The sequence below is a fragment of the Myotis myotis genome, unplaced genomic scaffold (assembly GCF_014108235.1).
Source record: "Myotis myotis isolate mMyoMyo1 unplaced genomic scaffold, mMyoMyo1.p scaffold_m19_p_19, whole genome shotgun sequence".
Taxonomy (NCBI): domain Eukaryota; kingdom Metazoa; phylum Chordata; class Mammalia; order Chiroptera; family Vespertilionidae; genus Myotis; species Myotis myotis.
This window is the reverse complement of record NW_023416323.1, coordinates 27,011,239-27,035,600: the sequence shown is the minus strand read 5'-3', so window position 1 is coordinate 27,035,600 and position 24,362 is coordinate 27,011,239. Positions and strand designations below refer to the sequence as shown.

At 40.7% G+C, this 24,362-nt stretch overlaps 1 protein-coding gene across 5 annotated transcripts in view; it reads left to right on the top strand.

Moving 5' to 3' along the window:
• PHLPP2 (PH domain and leucine rich repeat protein phosphatase 2) overlaps positions 1-23,600 on the top strand; it is an 80,079-nt gene extending 56,479 nt beyond the window's left edge. For 4 of the 5 annotated variants that reach the window (XM_036345761.1, XM_036345762.1, XM_036345764.1 and 1 more), the window contains 12 exons: positions 47-277; positions 1,637-1,839; positions 5,640-5,700; positions 6,940-7,035; positions 8,773-8,928; positions 10,626-10,826; positions 14,130-14,292; positions 14,524-14,654; positions 15,274-15,384; positions 16,207-16,401; positions 18,237-18,468; positions 21,030-23,600. In XM_036345761.1, coding sequence (XP_036201654.1) covers positions 47-277; positions 1,637-1,839; positions 5,640-5,700; positions 6,940-7,035; positions 8,773-8,928; positions 10,626-10,826; positions 14,130-14,292; positions 14,524-14,654; positions 15,274-15,384; positions 16,207-16,401; positions 18,237-18,468; positions 21,030-22,178 — 2,929 coding nt within the window. In that variant the 3' untranslated portion in view covers positions 22,179-23,600. The remainder of the gene's footprint in view (positions 1-46; positions 278-1,636; positions 1,840-5,639; positions 5,701-6,939; positions 7,036-8,772; positions 8,929-10,625; positions 10,827-14,129; positions 14,293-14,523; positions 14,655-15,273; positions 15,385-16,206; positions 16,402-18,236; positions 18,469-21,029) is intronic. The other variant, XM_036345763.1, reaches the window with a different exon arrangement.
• Positions 23,601-24,362: the final 762 nt, after the last annotated feature.

Genomic DNA, 24,362 nt, shown 5'->3' with positions numbered 1-24,362 from the left:
GTTAAAACATTTCATAAAGTAGACTTGTTTTGTTTTCTTCCTATAGTCTTCAAACTCTCTGTCTTGATGGCAACTTTCTGACTACTTTGCCTGAAGAATTGGGAAATCTGCAACAGCTTTCCTCCCTTGGAATTTCCTTCAACAACTTCAGTCACATTCCCGAGGTGTATGAGAGACTCACCGTGTTAGACAAAGTGGTTATGGCAGGAAATCGACTGGAAGTCCTAAACCTAGGGGTGCTGAGCAGGATGAGCCATATCAAGCACGTAGACTTGAGGTAAGGTCACTTGTTACCATATCTCCTTTAGATGGACCTCTCGTGGATCTTTAGGCTTTCTCTTTATAAAGGCTTTTTTAAAACATCAGGCTTTTAAAGCTGTGGTTTCAAAGATGTAACAAAGCTTCACCTTTCAATCAATAGAGATTATTAATGAGGTATATAGATGTTCCACATGGTAAGACGTTGACAAATTGCCTTTGACAAAGGTTATTTAACTCACCTCCCAGCAACATTTTATGAGAATTCCTATTTCCTCCCATCCTTGTCAATGTTGGATTTTAGCAGTCTTTCTCCTTATTGTCAGTGCAGTAGATAGGAATAGTATTTCTTTGTGTTCATCAATTTTTATGATTGAGGTTGAGCATCTTCTTAATGCTTATTGATTGGCAGTTTGTGTTTTTCTATAAACTTGACCATTTTTCTGTTGAATCATTGGGTTTCTTCTTGATATCCATTTATTATAATTAAAATGTTAAAAGGTTTTACTACTAATTATTTTTTAAGAATTCTATTTTTTAGTTATATTTTCCTAAGGGAAGCTGTAAAAGACACACACGAGATGTTCTGTCATTTACACTAAGCCTTTGCTATCCTTCTAAAGATATAGTAATAGAAAAATGTATTGGACTACAAGAAAATGAAAACAGGCCTGCGTGCCTTAAGTAATATACTTGTATATAAGAGAACCAAGAAGCCATTTTCTATAATTTTCCCTTGAACTATTCCATGTAGATGCCAATTATTTTCCTCCCCATTAATTAATGTAATGTGAATCTTAGCACTAGAGAGAACAGGCAGAGCAAGGGGAGGGAGGCAGTGTGGGCTGCTTCCTCTGGCTTTTTCTGTGGCCTCCTTTCCTGCTTTGCTGCTCACTAACCCAGAAGTTATGTCCGTCTTCTGGTCCTTGGTTCTATCCCTTCGTCCCTACCTCACTTTATTAGATATCTGGGTGGAAGTTAACTAACTTTGTGGGATCATGGTTCTTTTTTCCTTTCTCCTTATTTAACTTGTTATGTATTTGCCAGTCTGGATTATCTGATTTAAAATAAAGAACTTAAGGTACAGCTATCTGCAAGATACTTTGAACTTCAGATATTTACTAAATATTTAGTCCTTTGCCAGTTTCTAATCTAAAACCTCGTGCTGCCTCAGTTCTAGAATCAGAAGGACTTCTCTTTTGACTGCCTTTAATCATGTGACAGAAGCTTAACTTAGTACCTTGCAAAATGAGGCAAGTAGTGAAATTCTTAAGTTGTTTAGAAAGAGAGAAAGACATCATACCTCTCCTATTTTTCTTTTGATAAGCATATTTGGTAGATTTTATTTCTAATGATTTCCTTATTTTTGAATATTAAGGATGAACCATTTGAAAACCGTGGTAATTGAAAATCTGGAGGGAAATAAATACATCACCCACATGGATTTGCGGGACAACCAACTGACTGACTTAGATCTTAGCTCCTTCTGTAGCTTGGAGCAGCTGCATTGTGAGCGGAACCAGCTGAGGGAGCTGACACTCAGTGGCTTCTCCCTGCGGACTCTCTACGCCAATTCCAACAGTGAGTTCTCTGCCCAGCTTCCTTTTTCTTCTCTTACAGCTCTCATCAGAGCTTTCTAAGAACAATGGCATCTCTGGTGGTCCTCACGCTCTCTGTAAAATAGAATTTGAGGTTTATTGAGACCTAGCCTTGTCTTTTCAGTTTGCTTTCAAAACTGAAGTGGTTGAAATATGCATACAAAAGACATTACAAGATGCTTTGAGCTTCACTAAGTGCCAAATATTTACTAAATATTTAACCCTTTGCCAACTTCTAATCTAAAACCTTGTGCTGCTGCCTCAGTTCTAGAAAGAGAAACCCCTCGTTTTGATAGTGATTTGCTCCAGGAATATTTTCCAATGTAAAAGGCCTGTTATTTGTTGAGGTCATTTTTTAATGGAGAGTTCATCTTTACCAAAGAGGTTATAGTTACTTTTTCTGTGTTTCAAGAAGGAAAGGAAAAAATGTTCAGTTTCACTAAGTGTCAGAGGGATTAAAATTTAAATAATACCATTTTATACTCATCAAATAAAAAAAAATAATGCTAAGTGCTATTGAAGATAGGGAGAGGCAGTGCCTTATACACTGCTAGTCTGAGTGTGGTTGATAAAACCCCCTTGGAGAGCAGTGTGCGGTGTTGGAGAAGGTGAAGACACACAGGGCCCTGCTTGGAATATCTCCCAGAGACACTAATGTGTAGAAGGAGATGTGTACAAGAATGCTTATCATAGCATTGTATTTGTTATAGTGAAAAAAATTAAAAATATGACTATTAATAGGGAAACTAAGCCATGACATATTTGTATGATAGAATATTGCACAGCAATGGAAATCAAGGTACTAAAGCTTTGTGTGTTAATATGGATAAATCTCAGAAGCACTTTTGTGTAAAAAAAGGAAGTGCATAATTATATGTACTAGGATAGTTATCAAATTTTAAAACACATAAAAATGTTTTTTTCTTAGCTATAAGTATGCCATAACACTATGAAAGAATCCATGGGAATGATAAAAATCATATTCAGGATGATGTTTACCTGGTATGTGCAGTGTTTCAATTCTTAATTTAAAAAGTGGAGCATATTAGGCAGAATGTCAAAATTTGTTAAAAGCTACATGATACGTAGAAGAGAGTGTTCATTATTTTGTTGTCTTTTCTGTATCTCTAAAATGCGTTATTAGGATAAAAAATAGTTAAGGAATTCTTTTGATGCCTTTAACCATGTTACAGAAACTTCAAATTATAGCTGTGATTAGGTCAGAATAGTGTCACTGCTGATGAGTGTTGTGCTGTTTATAGATATTGTGAGAGGATAGTAGGTCTTTTGTCATGGAAATATTATCAGGACCATTTTCTATTCTTAATGTATCTAAAGATCTGAATAACTGGCTCCTTTGGAAAAGACCTTATTGACATAGATGCAGTCCTTCTTAGTAACCAAGGTTCTGTCACAGTACTGTACTAAATGGGGCCTTATCGAACTTAGCTATTCAGTTTACAGAATCCTTAAATTCAGCAAGCTGGAAGAATTCATATCAACACTTGCAGTTTTGACGCCTCAATAGTAAAGGACTCAGCTTCGCAAAAGAAGTTATCCAATGATCAGCTACTATAGGAAAAGGCAGTCAACTTCACAGGTCATTGGGGATATGCAAACTGACCCCTGCACACATACCAGAGTGATACCACTGCACACATACCATAGGGACTAGAATGAGAGACTGAAAATACCAGTGTCAGTTGTTGGGAGTGTAAACTGGTACAACCACCCCGGAAAACTGTTCAGTATATGCACCCCCTATAATCAACAGTTCTCTCCTAAGCTTATCTACACTAATAAAAGACAAACATGCAAATTGACTGTACCTTCACTATGCCTTAAGCAACACCCACCAGCCAATCAGAGCGACTATATGCAAATTAACCCAACCAAGATGGCGGCCGGCAGCCACGGAGCTGGAGCAAGCAGGAGGCTTGGTTGCCCTAGTGATGGAGGAAGCCAAGCTTCCTGCCTGCTGTGGCTGGCTCTGAGCTCCACTCAAGCCAACAAAGTTTCAGTTATAGAAGATAATAAACCCCAGATACCTGCTTTCAGCCGGCCGTGGCCACGGAGCTGGAGCGAGCAGGAGGCTTGGGTTGCCCCTGGCGATGGGGGAAGCCAAGCTTCCTGCCTGCCCTGGCTGGCTCTGAGCTTCACTCAAGGCTACAAAGTTTCAATTATAGAAGGTAAATAAATCCCAGAATAAAAGAAAAAATGTAGAGGCTGGGAGCTTTCTTCGCTGGGGGGCTTGGCCAACCTGAAAACGGCCCTCAGCCCCTCACCCAGACGGGCCAGGCACCCCAGTGGAGACCCCCACCCTGAAGGGGGTGTGACCAGCTGCAAACAGTCATCAGCCCCTAACCCAGGCTGGCTAGGTACCCCAGTGGGGACCCCCACCTTGAAGGGGGTATGACCAGTCTGCAAACACCTATCAGCCCTTCACCCAGGCTGGCCAGGCACCCCAGCGGGACCCCCACCCTGATCCGGGACACCCTTCAGGGCAAACCAGCTGGCCCCCACCCATGCACCAGGCTTCTATCCAATATAAAAAAGGGTAATATGCAAATTGGCCCTAACAGCAGAACGACTGGGAATGACTGGTTACTATGACACACACTGACCACGAGGGGGCAGATGCTCAATGCAGGAGTTGTCCCCTGGTGGTCAGTGCGCTCCCACAGGGGGAGCTCTGCTCAGCCACAAGCCAGGCTGATGGCTGCCAGCACAGCGGTGGTGGTGGGAGCCTCTCCCGCCTCCTCAGCAGCACTAAGGCTGTCCGACTGCAGCTTAGGTCTGCTCCCTGCTGGTGAGTGGACATCCCGCGAGGGCTCTTGTCCTGCCAGAGGGATGTCTGACTGCCAGCTTGGGCCCAATCACCCCAGGGAGCGGGCCTAAGCCAGCAGGTGGTCATCCCCCGAGGGATCCCAGACTACAAGAGGGCACAGGCCGGGCTGAGGGACCCCCCTCCAAGTGCACAAATTTTTGTGCATCGGGCCTCTAGTACTCAACATAAATGCTTATATTAGTCCACAAAAGATATGGAAAAAATATTCATAGAAGCACTATTTGTAGTCACCCCAACTCGAAAAGACTTCAGTGTTGTAACCCTAAAATGAATAAACAAATTGTGGTACAGTCATATAAACAGTTTCGTATTGCCGGGAGAATGAATGAACTACACCCACATGCAGTAATGTGAACAGATCCCACAAGTGCAATAAGGAGTGAACGAAGCCAGATCAGAAACTTTACAGACTGTATGTGTAATTTATGTAAATAAGCAAAAGTAGCCTGTGGTATAGGGAGCAAGGGCAGCGAGGGGCGGAGACTGGAAGGCGAATGAGAGGAAGCTCCTGGGAGCTGGTAATGGTCCGCTTTCTAAGTGGGCACTGGCTACACTGGTGTGTTCTGTGTGTAAAAATGTAGCGATCTGTGCGCGTAAGATTGTTGCCCTTTTCTGTATCTATGTTGTACTGTAGTTGAAAGTTAAAATATTGCCAGTGAAAATCCAATTATCAATTTTTAAAAAATTAAGTAGATACTGTTAACAACTGCCTTGTCTGGCGTGAGTCCAGTGCAGTACACACGATCCTTCATTCGTTGTATTTGGTCTTCAGACTGGGACCACGCCATTCATGTGCGTTACCCAGTGGCTTTTGTCTTTAGTTCATGTCAGTAGGTGGCCTGTTTTCTTTCTGACGCTGTCACTTTTTCCTTATTTACTTTCAGTTACTTTCTTCTTTAGACAACGTTACTGACACCCTTTTGTTTTTCAATTAGGGCTGACAGCAGTGAATGTCTATCCAGTACCCAGTCTTCTCACATCTTTAGAACTTTCCAGGTGAGTGTGCTTCATAAAGGTGGTGCTTGTTTGATTCCCAATATTTAAAAGACATACGTGGATAATTTGGCAGTTTTGAGGCACAAGAAATCTAAATACTTCTGAAGTCCCTCCCTCCCTTCCACATGTATCACCACTCACTTAGGCCTATATCATCTCTTGTCTGGAATTCTGTAACAGCTTCCTGAATAGTCTTCCTTTTACTAATATAATCATCTCAACCAGACCTCAGTGTAGCCACAGAGTGAACTTTTTAAATTACAAAACTGACATTGTACTTACTTACTAATTCTTCAGTGATCCCCCTATACCTGCAGGGTAAAGTCACAGTCTTCTGGACATGATTTCGTTTTCTCCAGCCTGTTTCTTACCACTCTCTGCTCCGTTTCCCCAAACTGCTTGTTATAATTCCCACATGTTCCATGCCATTTCTTTCCTTGCCTTTGTGTTCTCACTCATGTTGTCCCCTCTTTCTTAGAATGTCCTCCTCTCTTCAGGTCATTGTCCCACATTCTTCAAATTCTAACCCAGATGTCCTATTTCTTGGGGAGCTCGCCTTGATCCATTCCAGACAAAGTGCTTCTTTCACTCAGCCATCGTAGCTGTATCTTCATTTCTCTTACAGCCCTCACTTCATTCTGCCTCGTCGTCTCAATCGACTGATCAGTAGGTACATTGAGGCCAAGAGAGACTGAGTAATATCTGAAAATAAAAGTATTTTTACTAGGTGTCTGCTCAGTGCTCTACCAAATATTTGCTTTCACATTTTAAATGTTTTGAAGCCCCCCACTAGTTATCTTGTGCCCCTTCTTCCTCACTTTTATTCATTTTGTTCATTTTCCCCAGAATTTGCTATTCTTCTTCCCCAGTTATTACCTGTAGCCATCTTCAAAGGTTTGTTTAAAATGCCACTTCTTCCATTAAGTCTTTCCACATCTCTCCTTCAGTCATCCCATCATATGTATGCTTTCCTGCTGTTGAGAGCCTTTGTATCTTCTTTGAGCATGCAGTATAATCGATCCAGGAGTATACATGTTTGAGTGCTTATCTCTGTCCACCTCTCTATCAGCGACATTCATTGAGCACCTCGTGCATTCCAGTGGTGGACCAAGAATGCTTAGGTATAGTGCTCCTGCCCTCAAGGGGCTCATGGGCCAATTAATAGATATATTACAGACTAATGAAATGAGTTCCACTCATCATCGTAAATGATGGCTTGTGTTGATTCATTTTTGATAGAAACCAGCTGGAATGTGTCCCTGACTGGGCCTGTGAAGCAAAGAAGATAGAAGTATTAGATGTGAGCTATAATCTTCTGACAGAGGTTCCTATGAGGTATGTGTGTGTTAATATATATTATGTATGTATATAATGATATCTGTGTGTGTATGCATGTATTTAATTATTCTCCTAGATTGGGTTACTTTGTATAGGTACTTTCATTTATTTGTTCAATAATTATTCAGTACCTGCTGAGTGCAGGGCAGTGTGAAGTGCTGTGAGGGATATAGTAACAGCTAATGCATAGGCTGGCCTGTAAGCAACTTAGTAATAAGCAGGTAGTTGAGGGGACTTGTGCACAGATAACTGATAAAACGTAACAGGTTGCAGGCGTAGGTTGGTGATATGATACTTAGAATAGATACTTTTTATTAGATGAGTTATTGTGAGCTGGGCAAAGTTCTGAGAACTTTACTTTTACATAGTCCTTTGACAGCGTTATTATATAGGTGCTGTTATCCTCACCTTACAGATGAGGAAACTCAGGCTTGGAGTGGCTCGGTAACTTGCCCAAGGTCACACTTACCTAGGAAGTCGTGAGTGCTGACATTGCAATGTTGTCATTTCTTTTTTATTAAATCTTTACCCGAGGAGTGAGGATATTTTTTCCATTGATTTTTAGAGAGAGTGGAGGGGCAGGGAGAGAGAAATACCAATGTGAAAGAGACACTTCATTGGTTGCCTCCCACACGTGCCCCGAACCAGCAACCCAGGTATGTGCCCCCGGTCACACCAGGAACCAAGTCCGAGACCTTCGGTATGCAGGCTGACGCTCCAAGCACTGAGCCACGCCGGCAAGTGCTGAATGTTGTCATTCTTGCCTTCACTTTTCATCACTGCACTGTATAAATAAAATGTTGTAGAAATTCAGAACTTTAATAATTATAAGATACAAGATGGTGGGACTTCTGCATGTGGGGAGGGGGGGAAGAGAGAGGTGCTTGGGAGAGGGGGTAAGTGGTATATTTACAAGCATTGAATACACCGTTTATAGAAGGTATAAAATGTTATCATCTAGTGGAGTGTTTTAAATTAAACTAGAGGCTTTCGTAGCATAGTAGGTATGAATACAACCTTGGGAATCAGGCCTTAGTTCAAATACTACTATGCCATTGACTACGTTCAATGTGAGATATTTGGCAAATCAGTCACTATTTCTTCTGAACCTCATATTTAAGTGGCCTAGCACAGTGATGGCAAACCTTTTGAGCTTGGCGTGTCAGCATTTTGAAAAACCCTAACTTAACTCTGGTGCCGTGTCACATATAGAACTTTTTTGATATTTGCAACCATAGTAAAACAAAGATTTATATTTTTGATATTTATTTTATATATTTAAATGCCATTAACAAAGAAAAATCAACCAAAAAAATGAGTATGCGTGTCATAGGTTCGCCATCACTGGCCTAGCACATTTTAAGCACAGAATAGTGGCTTTGTTATAATGAATTTTGTTATTTATTATAGTTACCTATATTAATAGATTCACTCAATTCTAGAATAAATCGATTTATTTTAGAAATTTTTTGTTTAGATCTGTTCTATGCTGGTTGCTTTCATTAACTCACCTTTTCCAGGATGACCGTAAGGACTTCCTGGTGGAGGTGGGTAAACATATGGCCATGGCTGCTTTCTTGGCTCAGGCACTTGTCAGGGATTATACTGTCTCGAAGAGTATGTTTCTATTCATTTTACTCATTTAATTAAACAGCCAAGGGCAGACTCAGAAAGAAAGACTTAAGTAAGTTTTTTGTTTCTTTGTACTGTCCCCCCCTCCCCGCCCACTTCCAGAATTCTTAGCAGCTTGAGTCTTAGGAAACTGATGGTGGGACACAATCACGTGCAGAACCTCCCAGTGCTCATGGAGCACATCCCTCTGGAGGTATTGGACATCCAGCATAACCTGCTCACCAGGCTGCCGGACACCCTCTTCTCCAAGGCCTTAAAGTAAGTACTGCACTGCTTGTCATTGGGGTGACCTTTGGAACTAGATTTATAGTTTACCTCATAGTCCAGCTATGGGTGGAGTCATTTGTACTTTCTATGAAATAAAATATGACACTTTTTTATGAAGTGGTAATCTTCGACTCTAGGACTGAAATAACCATCAAATACGTAAGAAGTTTTGGTGGTGTAAACAGTTTCAAACAGGTGGCTTTCATCTCAGAAAACAAATACAATTATGACCTTTAAAGAGAAATTGCAGTGCTCTTATGCCTCTTTCTTGGCATTTTTAGCTTTTTCATTAGGAGAAAAGGACATACCACTAAAGTTAATTTTGCTTCTAGCTTTACCAAGCTATCATTGAGTTTTATTCTTATTTGCATCACTCTTTTACTACCTACTTTGAAACTGTGCATTTAAAGGTAACACTGTTTCAGAAGGTGTTACTTGCTTTCTCATTGTAAATTAGCAATAAATAATGTTTTTTTACTTTAACATCCATAATCAGGTATATCTAATGTGTATGTCACCCACCATTCAATGAAGATTCGTTTTTAATTATAGCCTTCTGCAATATGGAGAAGACAATATTATCTTCAGTTTAGAAATGGAGAAAATAGAGATAAGCACTAGTAATTTAACATAGGCTATAGCAGTGATTTTCAACTGGTGTGCTGCAAGAATTTTTAAAACATGTGATACCTGACTGTTTAGTCAGGGGCACTGATCGCTTTTCTCTTAGATTGTCACATAAAATAATGACAACAGCCAACACAAGCCCTCTGATGTGAGTGAATCAAAATTATACCTTTTTTTGTCAGATCAGCAAGAAATATAATATCTTTTTTGGTGTGCACAGAATTTCAGTAGTTTATATGTGCCATGAGATGCAAAGGTTGAAAATTGCCGGCTACAGGAAACATACAAAAAGCATTTAGCCTACAAGTGTCTGGCTTGTTCTTTGTGTGGCAGCTTATATATCTCACTCAATACACTTGGTTGGACTTTCCAAAAAATAAAATCTTTGGAAATTCTAAAAAATGTTTGTATATAAAAAGAAAAAAACAGTGTTTGTATATATAATACATATTGTAAGTATAATTGGTTGCCCTTTCTGGAGCTCAGTTTGGCAATATATATGAAAAATTTAAAGATATATCTATCTTTTGACCCCAACCAATTTTGCTTCTGGGAATGTAGTATAAATAAATAATTGGATAAGGATACAAAGGTGCTCATTATAATGTCTGTAATAGCAAACAGTTGGAAACAGCGCTGTGCCCATTATTAGGAGATTATAAGGGGCTTGGCTAAATAAATATGATGATGTTGAAATCTGACAAAAAATTTTTCTGAAGGGTGTCTTCACAGTTTGAATATTTGTGAACATGATACTCAACAGCACTCTTTCGGGGGGACATAAAGACAGTAAAAAATGAAGCTAAGGTAGACTTCAGGCCACTACAGAAGCCCGGGACTACTACCAAGCCTGAATGATTTCCTGTCTGTCTGGCTTGCATGAGTTGAGTAAAAGGAAATTTGGTTGTTAGAATCAATTAGAGAAAACTACCTGGAGGAAGTTTCATTTGTCATGAGTTTTGGAGCATGTAATGGCAGTGTTCCCTACTGAGATGGCATGATGTTTTCTACCTAAGGCAATAAATAACCATGCAGGAAACGGTGTGTGTGTGCTCTGTCAGCCTCAGGTACTTGAATGCATCCGCAAATAGTCTGGAGTCCTTGCCATCTGCTTCTGCAGGGGAGGAGAGCCTGAGTGCCCTGCAGCTGCTCTATCTGACCAACAACCTCCTGACAGATCAGTGTGTGCCTGTCCTGGTCGGGCACCCACACCTGCGAATCTTGCATCTTGCAAACAACCAGCTACAAACTTTTCCCGCAAGGTAAACAAATGCACACCTTGGCCATTTCAGACAAATAACACGCATTCTGCATTTGTTAGACCACATTGCCGCTATCTCACTAGGTACTCTTGCTTTATGTGGAGTGACTTACGATTCCACTAGTTGAATGGGAAAGTGTTTGTACCTAGTTGTTACGTATCAATAACCAGAGAAGTTGTGGTTAAAATGTGTTAAATTCTTAGTTGTAGTTAGCTGATAATGAATGGTCTGAGAATTTTCAGCCTAGAAAAGTACAGGCTTATGAAATAAATTAAAGAAATTCCGGAGACAATTGTGTGTGTTTTTTTTTCATTCAGCACTGCTTCATAAAAGTACTGTTGAGTCCATTAATTTATTCATTATATACAGTGGATCCTTGAACAAGCTGGGTGCTAGGGGGAGCCAACCCCCATACAATCGATAATCCACATGTAACTTTTCACTCTACAGTTGGCCTTTTGCATATGTGGATTCCACTAACTGTGAATGCAAAACAATATGTTTGATCTGCAGCTGGGAGACCGTGGTTGGGAATGTGAAAATGCTGTATCCCATCCACAGTTGGTTGAATCCATGGGTGGAAACCTGTGGGCATAAAGGGCCAAGTGTATTTATTGAAAAAAATCAGTGTATAAGTGGACGAGCACCGTTCAAGCCCATTTTGTTCAGTCAGCTGTCTATATTGAATGCCTACTCTATGTCAAGTGCTGTGTAAGCACTGGGGAAGCAGTGCCGATTAAGTTACAGCCTCTGTCCTCAAGTTACTTACAGTCAAATTGGGGGAATAGATGAGTATATAGGCAATTGCAATGCAGCATAATAAATGCAGGATGTTAAAGATACATGTATTAGCTCATTGCACTGCACAGAGCCTGGGGGTGTTGGCCTTCCAGGAGGAAGAGATGAATAATATCTAGGCTTCACCTATACGAAGACATAAGCGAGACATTTAATGTGATCAAAGTTTTAAACAGTGTCAGTAGAAAAATAAATATCTTTCAAAGTACATTTGATAAAATATGATACCTGAAAAGCACATCTATACCATGAAGGTAATATTAAAACTCATGTTTTATTTATTTATTTATTTTTTAAAATATATTTTATTGATTTTTCACAGAGAGGAAGGGAGAGAGATAGAAAGTTAGAAACATCGATGAGAGAGAAACATCGATCAGCTGCCTCCTGCACATCTCCCACTGGGAATGTGCCCGCAACCCAGGTACATGCCCTTGACCGGAATCGAACCTGGGACCTTTCAGTCCGCAGGCCGACGCTCTATCCACTGAGCCAAACTGGTTTCGGCTAAAACTCATGTTTTAAAAGAAACAATAGGGAAATGATGTTTGGTATTATTTGAATGAAAACAATAAAACTATTTTGACTCTAATTTTATTTTATAAATGTTCTTAGAAATATAATAAACTCAGAAAAACTGATAGGGATTATAATTTTTTTAAATATTTATGAAAGAAGATATTTAGAGCTCATAAAAGACAAGCAGGATAAACACGATTGCTTCCTAAAAGAATTTAAACAGTGGCTTTTAGCCCTGGCTGGTTTGGCTCAGTGGATAGGCACATGCCCAGGTTGTGGGTTCAATCCTCAGTGGGGAGTATGCAGGAGGCAGCCAATCAGTGATTCTCTCTCATCATTGATATTTCTTTTTCTTTCTCCCTCTCCCTTCTCTGAAATCAATACAAATATATTTAAACTGTGGCTTTTAAAGTGAAAGCAGAATCTTAATTTCAGAATGTGATCCCTTGAAATCTGATGAGATTAATTCAGTTGGCCCCACACACAGTCATATAAAGTGGAAATGACAGACCACTGACAAGTTATATTAGTTTTTGAAGCTGTTGGGAGATACCAGATGAATACTCTGAAACTCATGAATTCCATCTAATTTGGTGACATTCATATTGTGGGAGGGGTCAAAAGCAGGCTAATATTAAATGTAAAACATTAAAAATACGAAAATAAGAAGTTAGAAGTAAAGACAAGAACAGGAACAGATCATATAAAATTAGAGTACTCTGGTATAGATAGTAAAACTGAATGGAATTTAGGAGCAGTACATTAAAGAACATGTATGTTCTATACTGAATAATATATCCACTGTCAGGTCATCTCTTAAACAATGTTATAATTGCACAGGCATAATCCAAATTTTCTGTTTCTTTTGCACTATTTTCAAAGGCTAGCACAGCTCTGGGCTCCGTAAGAGACTGATTGAGAGAGGGGCACTCACTGTGTTTCTGTCTACAAGTCAGAAAGTAGTAATAGATCCAAGCAGGGAGTAGTGTGAGAGAATAGCATGAGATTTGGACATGGAACATGTTTAAAACATATTAAGTAAAGTAAAAACAACAACAACAAAACAGCAAGTTATGAAATATAACGTAGCATTGTTTTTTAATTTAAAATATAGTTTCATGCATGACAAAGGACGAGAATACCCTCCACCAAAACGTCATCAGAATTCTCTGGTAGTATGATTTTTTTTCCACTCTGTTTTCCGTGTCCCTTTTTCCAATTTTTTTCAGTGAATATAGATTACTATTGTAATTAAAAAGCAGTTTTATTTTACTGAGCTTAATTATTAAAAAAATATTTATGGCTTTCCTAGCAATAGAAATTATGGTATGTTATATTAGAGCAACTTGTAATAATCTAGAATTCTAGATAAAGGTGTTAGGCCATCTTAAGATATTTTGCTTATTGTGGAGAAAGCTTTGCTCAATCCAGCGGAACAGTGAATCGCATTGCATTAACATTCTTAGCATAGCACTGTATGTGTAATAACCACTCAATACAATGTTTAGTGAAGATGGATTGTGTTATGTATAGGTAACGGTAGATATTTAAAACTGAAAAGACTCTTAGTGATGATTTAGTACAGCTTCTTTTTTAGCTGAGGATATTGATATAAACCGACATTAACTTATGCAGTATTCTGCAACTAGTTAGTGGCGAAGCAACTAATCTACCAACACTAGGCCGATGCTGATTCAGCCTCTCCCTGTAAGTCACATAATAGGAAGCCGTTCATGCCACAAGATCCAACAGCTGTCAGAGAAGCCAGAGATGCTTCAGCTCCTGCAAACACACTGAGAGGCAGACCAGACTGAAGTGTAGCAGGCGCAGTTACCTTGGGGAGCCCTTCCCTTCCTGGTGTCTCTGATCATTTCATATGGCCTGGCATCGGGCAGTGGGCCAGTTGCCTCTGTGCTTCGGCTACTCTAACACTTGCTTGGCAGCTCCTTTTGGGTGCAGTGTGGTATTTTGTTATTTCTTTTTCAGCAAACTAAATAAATTGGAACAATTGGAGGAACTGAACCTAAGTGGCAACAAGCTTAAAACCATTCCCACGACCATAGCGAACTGCAAAAGGCTGCACACCCTTGTCGCACACTCCAACAACATCAGCATTTTCCCAGAAATACTGCAGTTGCCTCAGATCCAGGTACTGTCATGTGCTGGAATGCTGTCCCTCGGGGGGAAGTGGCAGGAGTGTGAATGAGGTTGACCTCGTAAGGAAGAAGGACGAGGCAATTAGGGATCACAGTGTATTCAGTGGGTTCTTGGGGAGAAATTAAGTTCCCTTGGAGGATATAATAGTAGATTGGCTGTTAGAGAGTTAAGAATTAACTACCTATGATGTATTTTCTTTTGATTTTTTCCACTTCCTTCTCAGTTTGTAGACCTAAGTTGCAATGACTTGACAGAAATCCTGATCCCAGAGGCCCTGCCTGCTACCTTACAGGACCTTGACCTGACTGGAAATACAAACCTGGTTCTGGAACACAAGACGCTGGACACATTTAGGTAAGAAAACTTGTGAAAACGAACCCCCATGTGCTCTTAGTCCCACCAGCCATGTGGGGGCTTCTCAAGGTCTTGATTATTTGAAGGAGTAGAATGGATGAAGCATAAAACCCCTTGGGCCCCAACTTTGATTCAGTTATGGGTGGGTGTTCTGTCCATCCACAGAAATGTTCTCACCCATTTATATTAGGACTCGGCATCCAGGCTCAGCCACATACTGACTATCTTTACATGGCAGGCATAGATGGTTGAGGTGGCACAGATCACATTACATCACAACATGTAAGAGACAGTGCAAGCTCATTCATTGTACCAAGAGTTAATTGTATTAAAATACTTAAAATAAGTGGACAGTTGGCTGAAATGTTGAAGTCTTTGTTGTGCCTAGTTTTCATAGAGACAGCATCAATTGTAACAATATTTGGCCCCTATTTCTTCCTCCTACTTTTTCCTTTCTCCACCTTGGCCAGTGGGTCAGCATACTACTTTCAGTCTCTCTGGAGATGAATCTTAGTCTGTCAACGGACTATTTTATAAAAATACATATTATTGTTAGGATAGTTTTTGTAAAATACAGAAGCATTTACGGTTTAATCTTTCCTTCCTCCACTTCCCACAGCCATATCACAACCCTGAAAATTGATCAGAAACCTTTGCCAACCACGGATCCTACAGTTACATCAACTTTCTGGAGCCATGGACTGGCTGAGATGGCAGGGCAGAGGAACAAGTGAGTATCTTGGCCATGGAGACTGAGAAAGAAGAAAGGTAGCCTCTGACATCTGGGAACTGATCTGATGGTAAATGCCAGGCCATATTCTCTTGTTGGGTGTAAACAAATCACAGAATGTCGACATCAGATAAGATCCCTTTGAAACCATGATCCAGTAGGACAAAAACAAGATGAATGTGCAGGCCCCAAAATACCAAATTCTCTCATCCCTACTATAAAATGGGCGACTACCATTTTCTGTACCAATTACAGCTTTATCCTTATGCTAATCTTTTCCTATAGATAAGATTGATGGAGATACCCAACCATAGAATGGCCCCGCTTTCTCGCAGCCCCCAATCTAGTATGATCACCCCTTCATTAGACCTTCTCCAAAGTGACCCAATCAAAGACCAAATCCTATGCTAGGTCTTACCTACACTCCCCAGAGTTCCATGATGTGCATTCTGCCTTGCTCGGGGCATATAACACTCAACTCATTCAACCACAGTTGTGCTCCTGGGGGCCTCTGGCTGAAGGGTGTTAACAATACTAGTCTTTGATAACTACTAAGAGAAAACATTTCATCTTTCCAGCTTTGACAGCATTGCAAAGTTAAAATATGTACAGCTTCTGAATGTGGCTGAATTCCCCTGTTACGTCAGCAACTCTTTCAAATGCTGCCTAATTATGTAGCACTTTTCATTTGTAGGTTAGGATTTACTCCTGTTCTTCTCCACCCTCAATTAACACTTAGTTTTTTAAAGAAGGCTCCTCAGAGAATAATCCTTTTACCAATAACTTTCTTTGATGTTTGTCTTTCTTGTCTTTCTGTGATAGGCTGTGTGTATCTTCGCTAGCTGTGGATACCTTTGTGGAGGGCGTGGGAGCGGTATACGGCATGTTTGATGGGGACCGGAATGAAGAGCTTCCCCGCCTCCTGCAGTGCACGATGGCGGACGTGCTTCTGGAGGAGGTCCAGCAGTCATCCAGTGACACCGTTTCCATGGCTCACACCTTCTTGGTATCTCACAGGTAAGCAGGTGGGTTGAATAATCCCTAACTCAGTTCTACTTTTGGAAAATCTAAGCCAGAAGGCCAGAGTCTAAATTACAGGCACAGGATCAAGATGAGATCTTGCTCCTTCTGCCCTAGCCCTTCTCTCTATATCAGCGTGGAATGTGGGGGATTTTGGTGCTTTAAAGAGCCTGTGGAACCATCTGTGTTTTCTCTGTTGAACCCAAGATTTGGAAAGATCTGGAAAGCCCAGAATTGATGTGGGAAAGGTTGTGTGTGTATGCATTTGGGGGAAGGAGCGTGGTAAGCTTTCATAAGATTCTCCAAAGAGTCGATGACCTACAGAACGTTAAGCACTGATCAATTCATGTGTTTAGAATACTTATTGGGATTTATCAACTAATCTTCTAAGCCACTTAACGGTAAAAACCCTATATAGCTAAACCATTGAAAATCTCTTAGTAGCTAATGGAGCATTTTACCCATAAGGTGGGCTGCAAAAAGGATACTGACAACTGAGAGGTTGTTATCTTGTACTAGAGGCCCGATGCACGAAATTCGTGCACAGGGGGTGGGGGGATTACCTCAGCTGGGCCTGTGCCCTCTCACAACCCAGGACACCTCGCTCCTAACTGCCCACCTGCTCACTCCTAACTGCCCGCCTGCTCACTCCTTACCTCTTGGCTTGCCGCTCCTTACTGCTTGGCTCGCTGCTCCTTAGTGCTGCCACAGAGGCAGGAGAGGCTCCCACCACTGCCGCTGCGCTCGCCAGCCATGAGCTCGGCTTCTGGCTGAGCAGCACTCCCACTGTGGGAGCGCACTGACCACCAGGGTGTAGCTCCTGGATTGAGCATCTGCCTCCTGGTGGTCAGTGCACATCATAGCAACTGGTCGTTCTGGTTATTTTGCCATAACGGTTGCTGGGCTTTTATATATATAGTTATAGAGATAATCAGTGTTGAAATGGAGCAGCCTGGAGTCCAAGCTAGTTTTCTCTCTCATTATAATACAAAGCAAATAGGCTGGGAAAGGAATTTAACTTGGCAAAAAAAGGGTTTGGGAGAGAGAACTCTGCTTATGAAGTACCTCCTGAGAGCAGGGTACTGTACCAAGCATTTCTTATACCATATCTTTAATTTTCAAAACAAGCCAAAGAAGTGGGTATTTTATTAAAAAAATTTCTCAGAGAAATAACTTGCTGAGGATCTATAGCCAGTAAATGAAAAAGCCAAATTTAGAACCAGGTCTTTTTTATAGCACCTGCTCTATGCTTAGCATTGTGTACCACATGCTGGGGGATGGATGCCATGTGCATGGGAGAAATACAGGGGAAATTATGATCCTTCCTTCAAGGAACTTAAAACCTAAATGTGTGGTTCTCAATGTGTTGTTCCAGGACAACAGCCTCGGGAGCTTCAACATCACTGGAAACTTTTTAGAAATGCAAACTGTTGGGCTGCCCCTTATCTACTGAATCAGACAGTCTGGGGGTGAGCCCTGTAATCTGTGTTTTCACAAACCCTCTAAGTGATTTTGATGCTCTAAAGTTGAAACCACTGGGTTACACCATTGTGGTCAATGATTAGACACAAGTAGAAGGAGCAGAGAACGACCACCTTACTCTCTCCTTTGAGCTCACCGTTGTGTAAAATTCCTTTTCTCAGTGAGTTAAGAGTGGAAGGCAGAACTCTGCTCACCATTATCACCTCCTAGTATAGCCAGAGACTGCCTTCAGGTGGATGAGGGTGGGGCTGGTCCAGCCACCTGGCAGGAAAACAAGGAAATGGTGGCCATGAAGGACTGCCATTTTCTTCTTACTCTAGCTACCAGGTCTTCATGTTCTTTCTAAACAGGAAATTAGGGATGGCTGGTCAGAAGCTGGGCTCCTCTGCTCTTCTTTGTTACATCCGTCCTGACACTGCCGAGTCAACAAGTAGTTTTAGCTTGACGGTGGCCAACGTGGGCACGTGCCAAGCAGTCTTGTGTCGAGGTGGGAAACCAGTTCCCCTCTCTAAAGTCTTCAGCCTGGAACAGGATGCAGACGAGGCCCAAAGAGTGAAGGACCAAAAAGCCATCATAACAGAGGTGAGTCTCGCTCTCCATCAGTCACCTCTACTCCCCAAATCCAGTGAATGCTGTTTGCATAATGGCAGTGGAGGCCCACTTTCCTTCTATCAAGCCTTGTAAACTGTATCCAACTCAGATAATAGTACTAGAAGAAAAGCTAATGACCAGCTCAGATAATAGTACTAGAAGAAAAGCTAATGACCAGCTAATGACTAGCAAAAAGAAAAGTCAAATTAATTAGAAGGAAAAATCTGAATTCGATGCTTTAGATCAGTGATTTTCAGTCTTTTTCATTTCATGGCATACATAAACTGATTACTAAAATTCTGCAGCACACCAAAAAGTTTTCTTTTTGCTGATCTGACAAAGAACGGTATAATTTTGATTCATTCACACCAGCCACCTATTGTTGTGTTGTCATTTTTTAATTTGATAATCTAAGGGAAAAGAGGTCAGTGCCCCTGACTAAATAGTAAAGCATTGCATGATTTAAAAATTGTGTCAGCACACCTGTTGAAAATCACTGCTGTAGATGTATAGCTAGCATGTAAAATGAAGGTAAATGTTCCCTTTGGTTAATTTCCAAACAGAAGAGAAACACTCCTATAGTTTGACATCCTAGTCTGAAATGCAAAGTTTCAAAATATTTTTTTCTGTTCATAATACAATTGTATTTGGCTCATATGCTTTGGTTATATTTTCTTTTTTAAATAATGAAGCATCAGTATCTCCACAATTTTGCAGTTTTTCTTGTTTTAGAAATTAGCATAACATTTCTGCTTTCAAAGAGACCTTAGCAGTTCATGTGAGCATTGTTTACTGCAAAGCAGAATTCTATTCGGATCTTTTGCCCATTTTTAATTGAATTGTTTGTTTCTTTATGGCTGAACTTTAAGAACTCTGTGTGAATTTTGGATACAAGTCCTTATCAGATGTGTGTTTTGCAAATACTTTCTCCCAGTCTGTGGCTTGTCTTCTCATTCTTTTAATCAATGTCTTTTGCAGAGAAGTTTTTAATTTTAATGAAGTCCTACTTATTTTTCTTTCATGGTTCATGTTTTGGTGTTGTATCTAAAATCTCATTGCCAAACCTAAGGTCACCTAGATTTCTTTCTGTCTTATCTTTTGGAAGTTTTGGAAGTTCAGTAAGTCTGATCGGTTTTGAATTAATTTTTGGAAAGGTGTAAGCTCCATGTCTAGGTTATTTTTCTTTCTTTTTTGCATGTGAATGTCCAGTTGTTCCAGCAGCATTCGTTGAATAGACTGCCCTTTCTCCATGGAGTTGCCTTTGCTCCTTTGTCAAAGATCAGTGGGGTGTATTTGTGGGTCCATTTCTGGGCTGTTTGTTCTGTCAGAATTCTGTCAGGACTATCCATGTTAGATTTTATCCAAGGAAGCACAAAACCAAAAAAAGTATATCACAATGTGGTTGATATCATGAAGATTCTGGAACTCTGAGGCATTATAGTCTTAGGAAGGTCTTTCAGTCAAAACAAAAATGAAAGATAAAAGAATGTTTTGTTTGATTAGTCTATTTTTACAGAATTTAGTAATGTTGTTTCGATTTGGGGGGGAAGAGGTGCTAGACAAGTAGGAAATATTTTTATAAATGTTATTTTAACCACAGATATTTATTGTTTGCTTATTTGCTAAGCACTGTGCTTTCATTATTTTGTTTAATCTTCATAATAACACCCATGAAAGAATGGCTTTTATTTCCATTTTACAGTTGAGGAAAATAAAATTTAGTGTTTGTGATAAGTTCTGGTAAATAGAGAGCCAGGATTTTCATCCAGATAATGACTGCAACTATGAAGTAAATATATTGATGGCTTTAGAGGTTTTGCTTGGTTTTATCATGAAAAGAAATAAGTATCAAGTATCTGGCAGATGAACGTTCCCATCTGTAACTAAGGTTTTTCCTTTTCCTTTAAGTTTGGAATTATACCAGTTGTGACTTGATCTGTTACTCATTTTTTGTTAAAATCCTTACAGAGTAGGTAAATTTACTACAGATTGCAGACTTTCCTTTTCTAGGCTAAATAATTTTGGAGATTACTTAATGCTTTAGCCACAAAGATTGCCTTAGTCATTTAATATCTTCCTGAATCTTTTCATTCCTAACTGTGCCTTTGAATGAGAAATCATTTTTAGTGACCCATCTGAGTTCTGGCCTCTGTGAGAATACTAGTGATGGAGAATTAATGATAGCTCTGATCCTTGTTTTTCTAACAGGTGTCTTTCTATTTAAGGACATGCTGAGGCCTTTACTTCATGTTAAAGCAAATACCTTTTGAGATTGAGGTGCCTTTTAGCCACTTCACATTTTAATTGGTTTTATCTTTAGTCCTCTGAACTATTCAGTATAACCATCTGATATTTTGTTCTTTTAGAATTTTATACATTTATTTTTGTAAGGCCATTTAAAATTACACAGATCTTAGGAAAAACCATAATAGATGTCAGTTCTGTATTTGTTTGTTTGTTTTTTGTAGAGCCCTAAGCATTGTGAGATAGAAAGATATGAATTGTATGTCATTGTTGCTTGTTTTTCAAAATTTGCATTCTGCTGCCTCTAGGATAACAAAGTGAATGGGGTAACCTGCTGCACCCGGATGCTGGGCTGTACATACCTCTACCCTTGGATCCTCCCCAAGCCCTACATCTCTTCCACTACACTTACCATTCAGGACGAGTTGCTGATTCTGGGAAACAAAGCATTGTGGGAACACTTGTCATATACAGAAGCTGTCAGTGCAGTGCGTCACGTACAAGACCCATTAGCAGCTGCCAAGAAGCTGTGCACATTAGCCCAGAGCTACGGTTGTCAGGACAATGTGGGGGCAATAGTGGTTTATTTGAACATTGGGGAGGAAGGCTGCACTTGTGAGATGAATGGGCTCAGCCTCCCAGGTCCTGTGGGATTTGCTCCGACCACCACCATCAAGGACCCTCTCAAGCCAACCACTCCTTCCTCCAGCAGTGGGATCGCCTCTGAGTTCAGCAGTGAGATGTCCACGTCAGAGGTGAGCAGTGAGGTGGGATCCACTGCTTCTGATGAACATAACACTGCTGGCCTGGATGCCAGCTTGCTCCCACGGCCAGAGAGGCGCTGCAGCCTCCATCCCACCCCCACCTCTGCGGTGTTTCAGCGCCAGCCTTCATGTGCGACTTTCTCGAGTAACCAGTCTGACAATGGCCTGGACAGTGACGACGACCAGCCCGTTGAAGGGGTCATAACCAATGGCAGCAAAGTAGAGGTGGAAGTGGATATCCACTGCTGTCGGGGGAGGGAGAACTCGCCCACGCTCCCAAAGAATTCTCCGGCCCCACGTCCTGAGGAGCATGGGAGAGGATTGTTTTTTGGGATCCGAAGACAGAACAGTGTGAACAGTGGCATACTTCTACCAATGAGCAAGGACAAGATGGAGCTACAGAAGTCTCCCTCCACCTCCTGTCTCTATGGGAAGAAACTCTCCAATGGCTCGATTGTACCCCTGGAAGACAGCCTGAACCTCATTGAAGTGGCCACAGAAGCACCCAAGAAGAAAACGGGCTATTTTGCTGCCCCCACTCAGCTGGAGCCAGAGGATCAGTTTGTTGTGCCTCGTGACCTGGAAGAAGAAGTGAAGGAGCAAATGAAGCAACACCAGGAAAGCAGGCCCGAGCCTGAGCTGATTGAAGAGGATCGGACCGAGCTCCCTGAGGAGTTTGACACAGCACTGTAATCCTCCCCAGCAGCTCAGTGTTAGGGAAGGCTGTGTGGGGTCGGGGTCGGGGGCCCTTCCAGAGGCATTTTGCCTCTGCATTTCTAAACCATAGATGAGGGGGGTAGAATTTGGAGCCAAAAATGGTGAGAGCTATCAGGGTCTTCTCTGGATAAGCTAGTAAACACCATCAGTGTTAAGTTTCACATTTAACCTGCACTGGGATTCCCAGAGCTACTGGGAAGAAAGCAGATGTTGCTCTGTATCAGTCCTGCCACCTGCCATTAACCCTTTCTCTCCTAGGATAATTTTGAGAATTTGCCTGCCTGGGTAGGAAAGGGACTATTTCTGTGGAGGAAAATAACTGAAGATGATTCCCTTTACTGATTGCTGCTGATGGATCTCTATGACAGAGGAATCACCTTATATCTCAACCTAACTGATGGGATGGGATGTGACTAGTCACATGACTTTTCATTCTTCTCTACGAGAATACAGCCTATCAAAATGATGTTTATTGGAAATGTAGAACCAATCAAACAGATAATTTATGTATGTAATGTAACGAGAGCACTTTTCATTGACTGTGAACTTTTTATTTTCGAATCTGCACTCGAGCCAATCTTCTTAGAGGCAGCCCAGCACCTTCTTCTCCATAGGTAGAATGAGCATCAGGTGTTGGAGCCTTGCATGAGGGTACTAGGCAGGGTCCTGGGAAATTGATTTAATTGTTGGATGTCAGACTGTGAAAACTCCTGAGAAGCTTGTGGGGATGAAGGTGGGAAAGAAGTGAAGACTAAGACTACTTCCCCCAAATCACAAAAAAAGAGAAAAGCTATTGACGAATGTGACACCTGCTAGGAGTTTCCCAGCAGGTCACAAGAGGGGCACTTGGGGATTGGCCTCTTTCATAACACCTGATGGAGTGGCAGTCAGCCTCCAGTGTGTAGGGCCAAGGCTGATGCTGCTCACATCCAAGTAACCGTGAGTTACAGCAGATGACCCGGAACAGAGGATGGGTGGAGCTCAGGTGTTAGGTTCCTTCTCTTACTCTAGCTTAGGGATGGTTTTCTAAAATGTTGCAGGTGAGTGGAGAGTTCACCTCTTTAGTGTTTAACAGAGTACTGAAAACTGCTTATCCACGTCACATGGTTTGAGAATACTGGGTTTAATTACTAATATAAGAAAGAATTTAAAAATCCTAAGCTCACAGAAAACCTGGTTTACTATATTTTTGGCACATTCCATGTAACCCTAGCAAAATGCAGTTCCTTCCATATTTCTGTTCTGTTGCCTTTTCCATTAGAAGATTTACTTAGGAAAATGAATTTCTATTTATTCCTACAAAATTTTGACACTGCTTGATTTTACCCAATGAGGACTATGCTTTGAATGATTTCTAGAATACTTTCACAATTAAAAAGAAAGCAGAGTGGAACCATTTTTAATTTGTTTCATGAGCAATAATGTTAAAGATAGGGTTGAAATATACATAAGTAGGGTCCTGTCCACAAATGGTTGGTCATTATGTATCGGGGGGTACATACACTCTTGGGGGATTCCATACCACTTCAGTGACTAAGTTCAACCCCTCAAGAATCTGAATTTGGGTCCCCAAATTTTCAGGAATACTTGACTTCCCTGTGTCAAACTACTGGTCAGCTACTGCAGAATTTTAGAACTCAGGTCTTGATGTGAAGTGGGGAACATAGTAGTTCATACAAAGTTTAGGTGCTGTTAGAAAGATGGGAACAATAGTGTGTTGCTGCCTTATTTTTATATAGGGAAATGAAAAAAAAAGTGAAGGGAAAGTGAAAATGAAGGAAACACCCAAGATAATAGTGATGGGTGACGTAAAACATCTTTCTACCCAGACAGCAGAAGCTCTGAGTTATAGAATAGTGATGTTGTCTAGAAGAGAAAGTTGTTTTGGGAATATACCACTTTAATAGTATAGTCTCTTAAAAATTGTCCTTTATCTGTGAACCTTCTTGTCTTCTCTTTGTTATCCACCCTTAATGGAACCATCATGAAACCCACTTCTGAAATGGCATTTCCAGAAGTTAAATATATTTACTTTCAGTCAGAAGAACTCCCAAGTTCCAGATGTTCTGTGTGGTAGATTTATTTTCAGGAAATATTAAGTTGTGTTGGATATCTTTAATATAGGCTATACCAAAACTATTTATTCTTTTTTGTAACTTT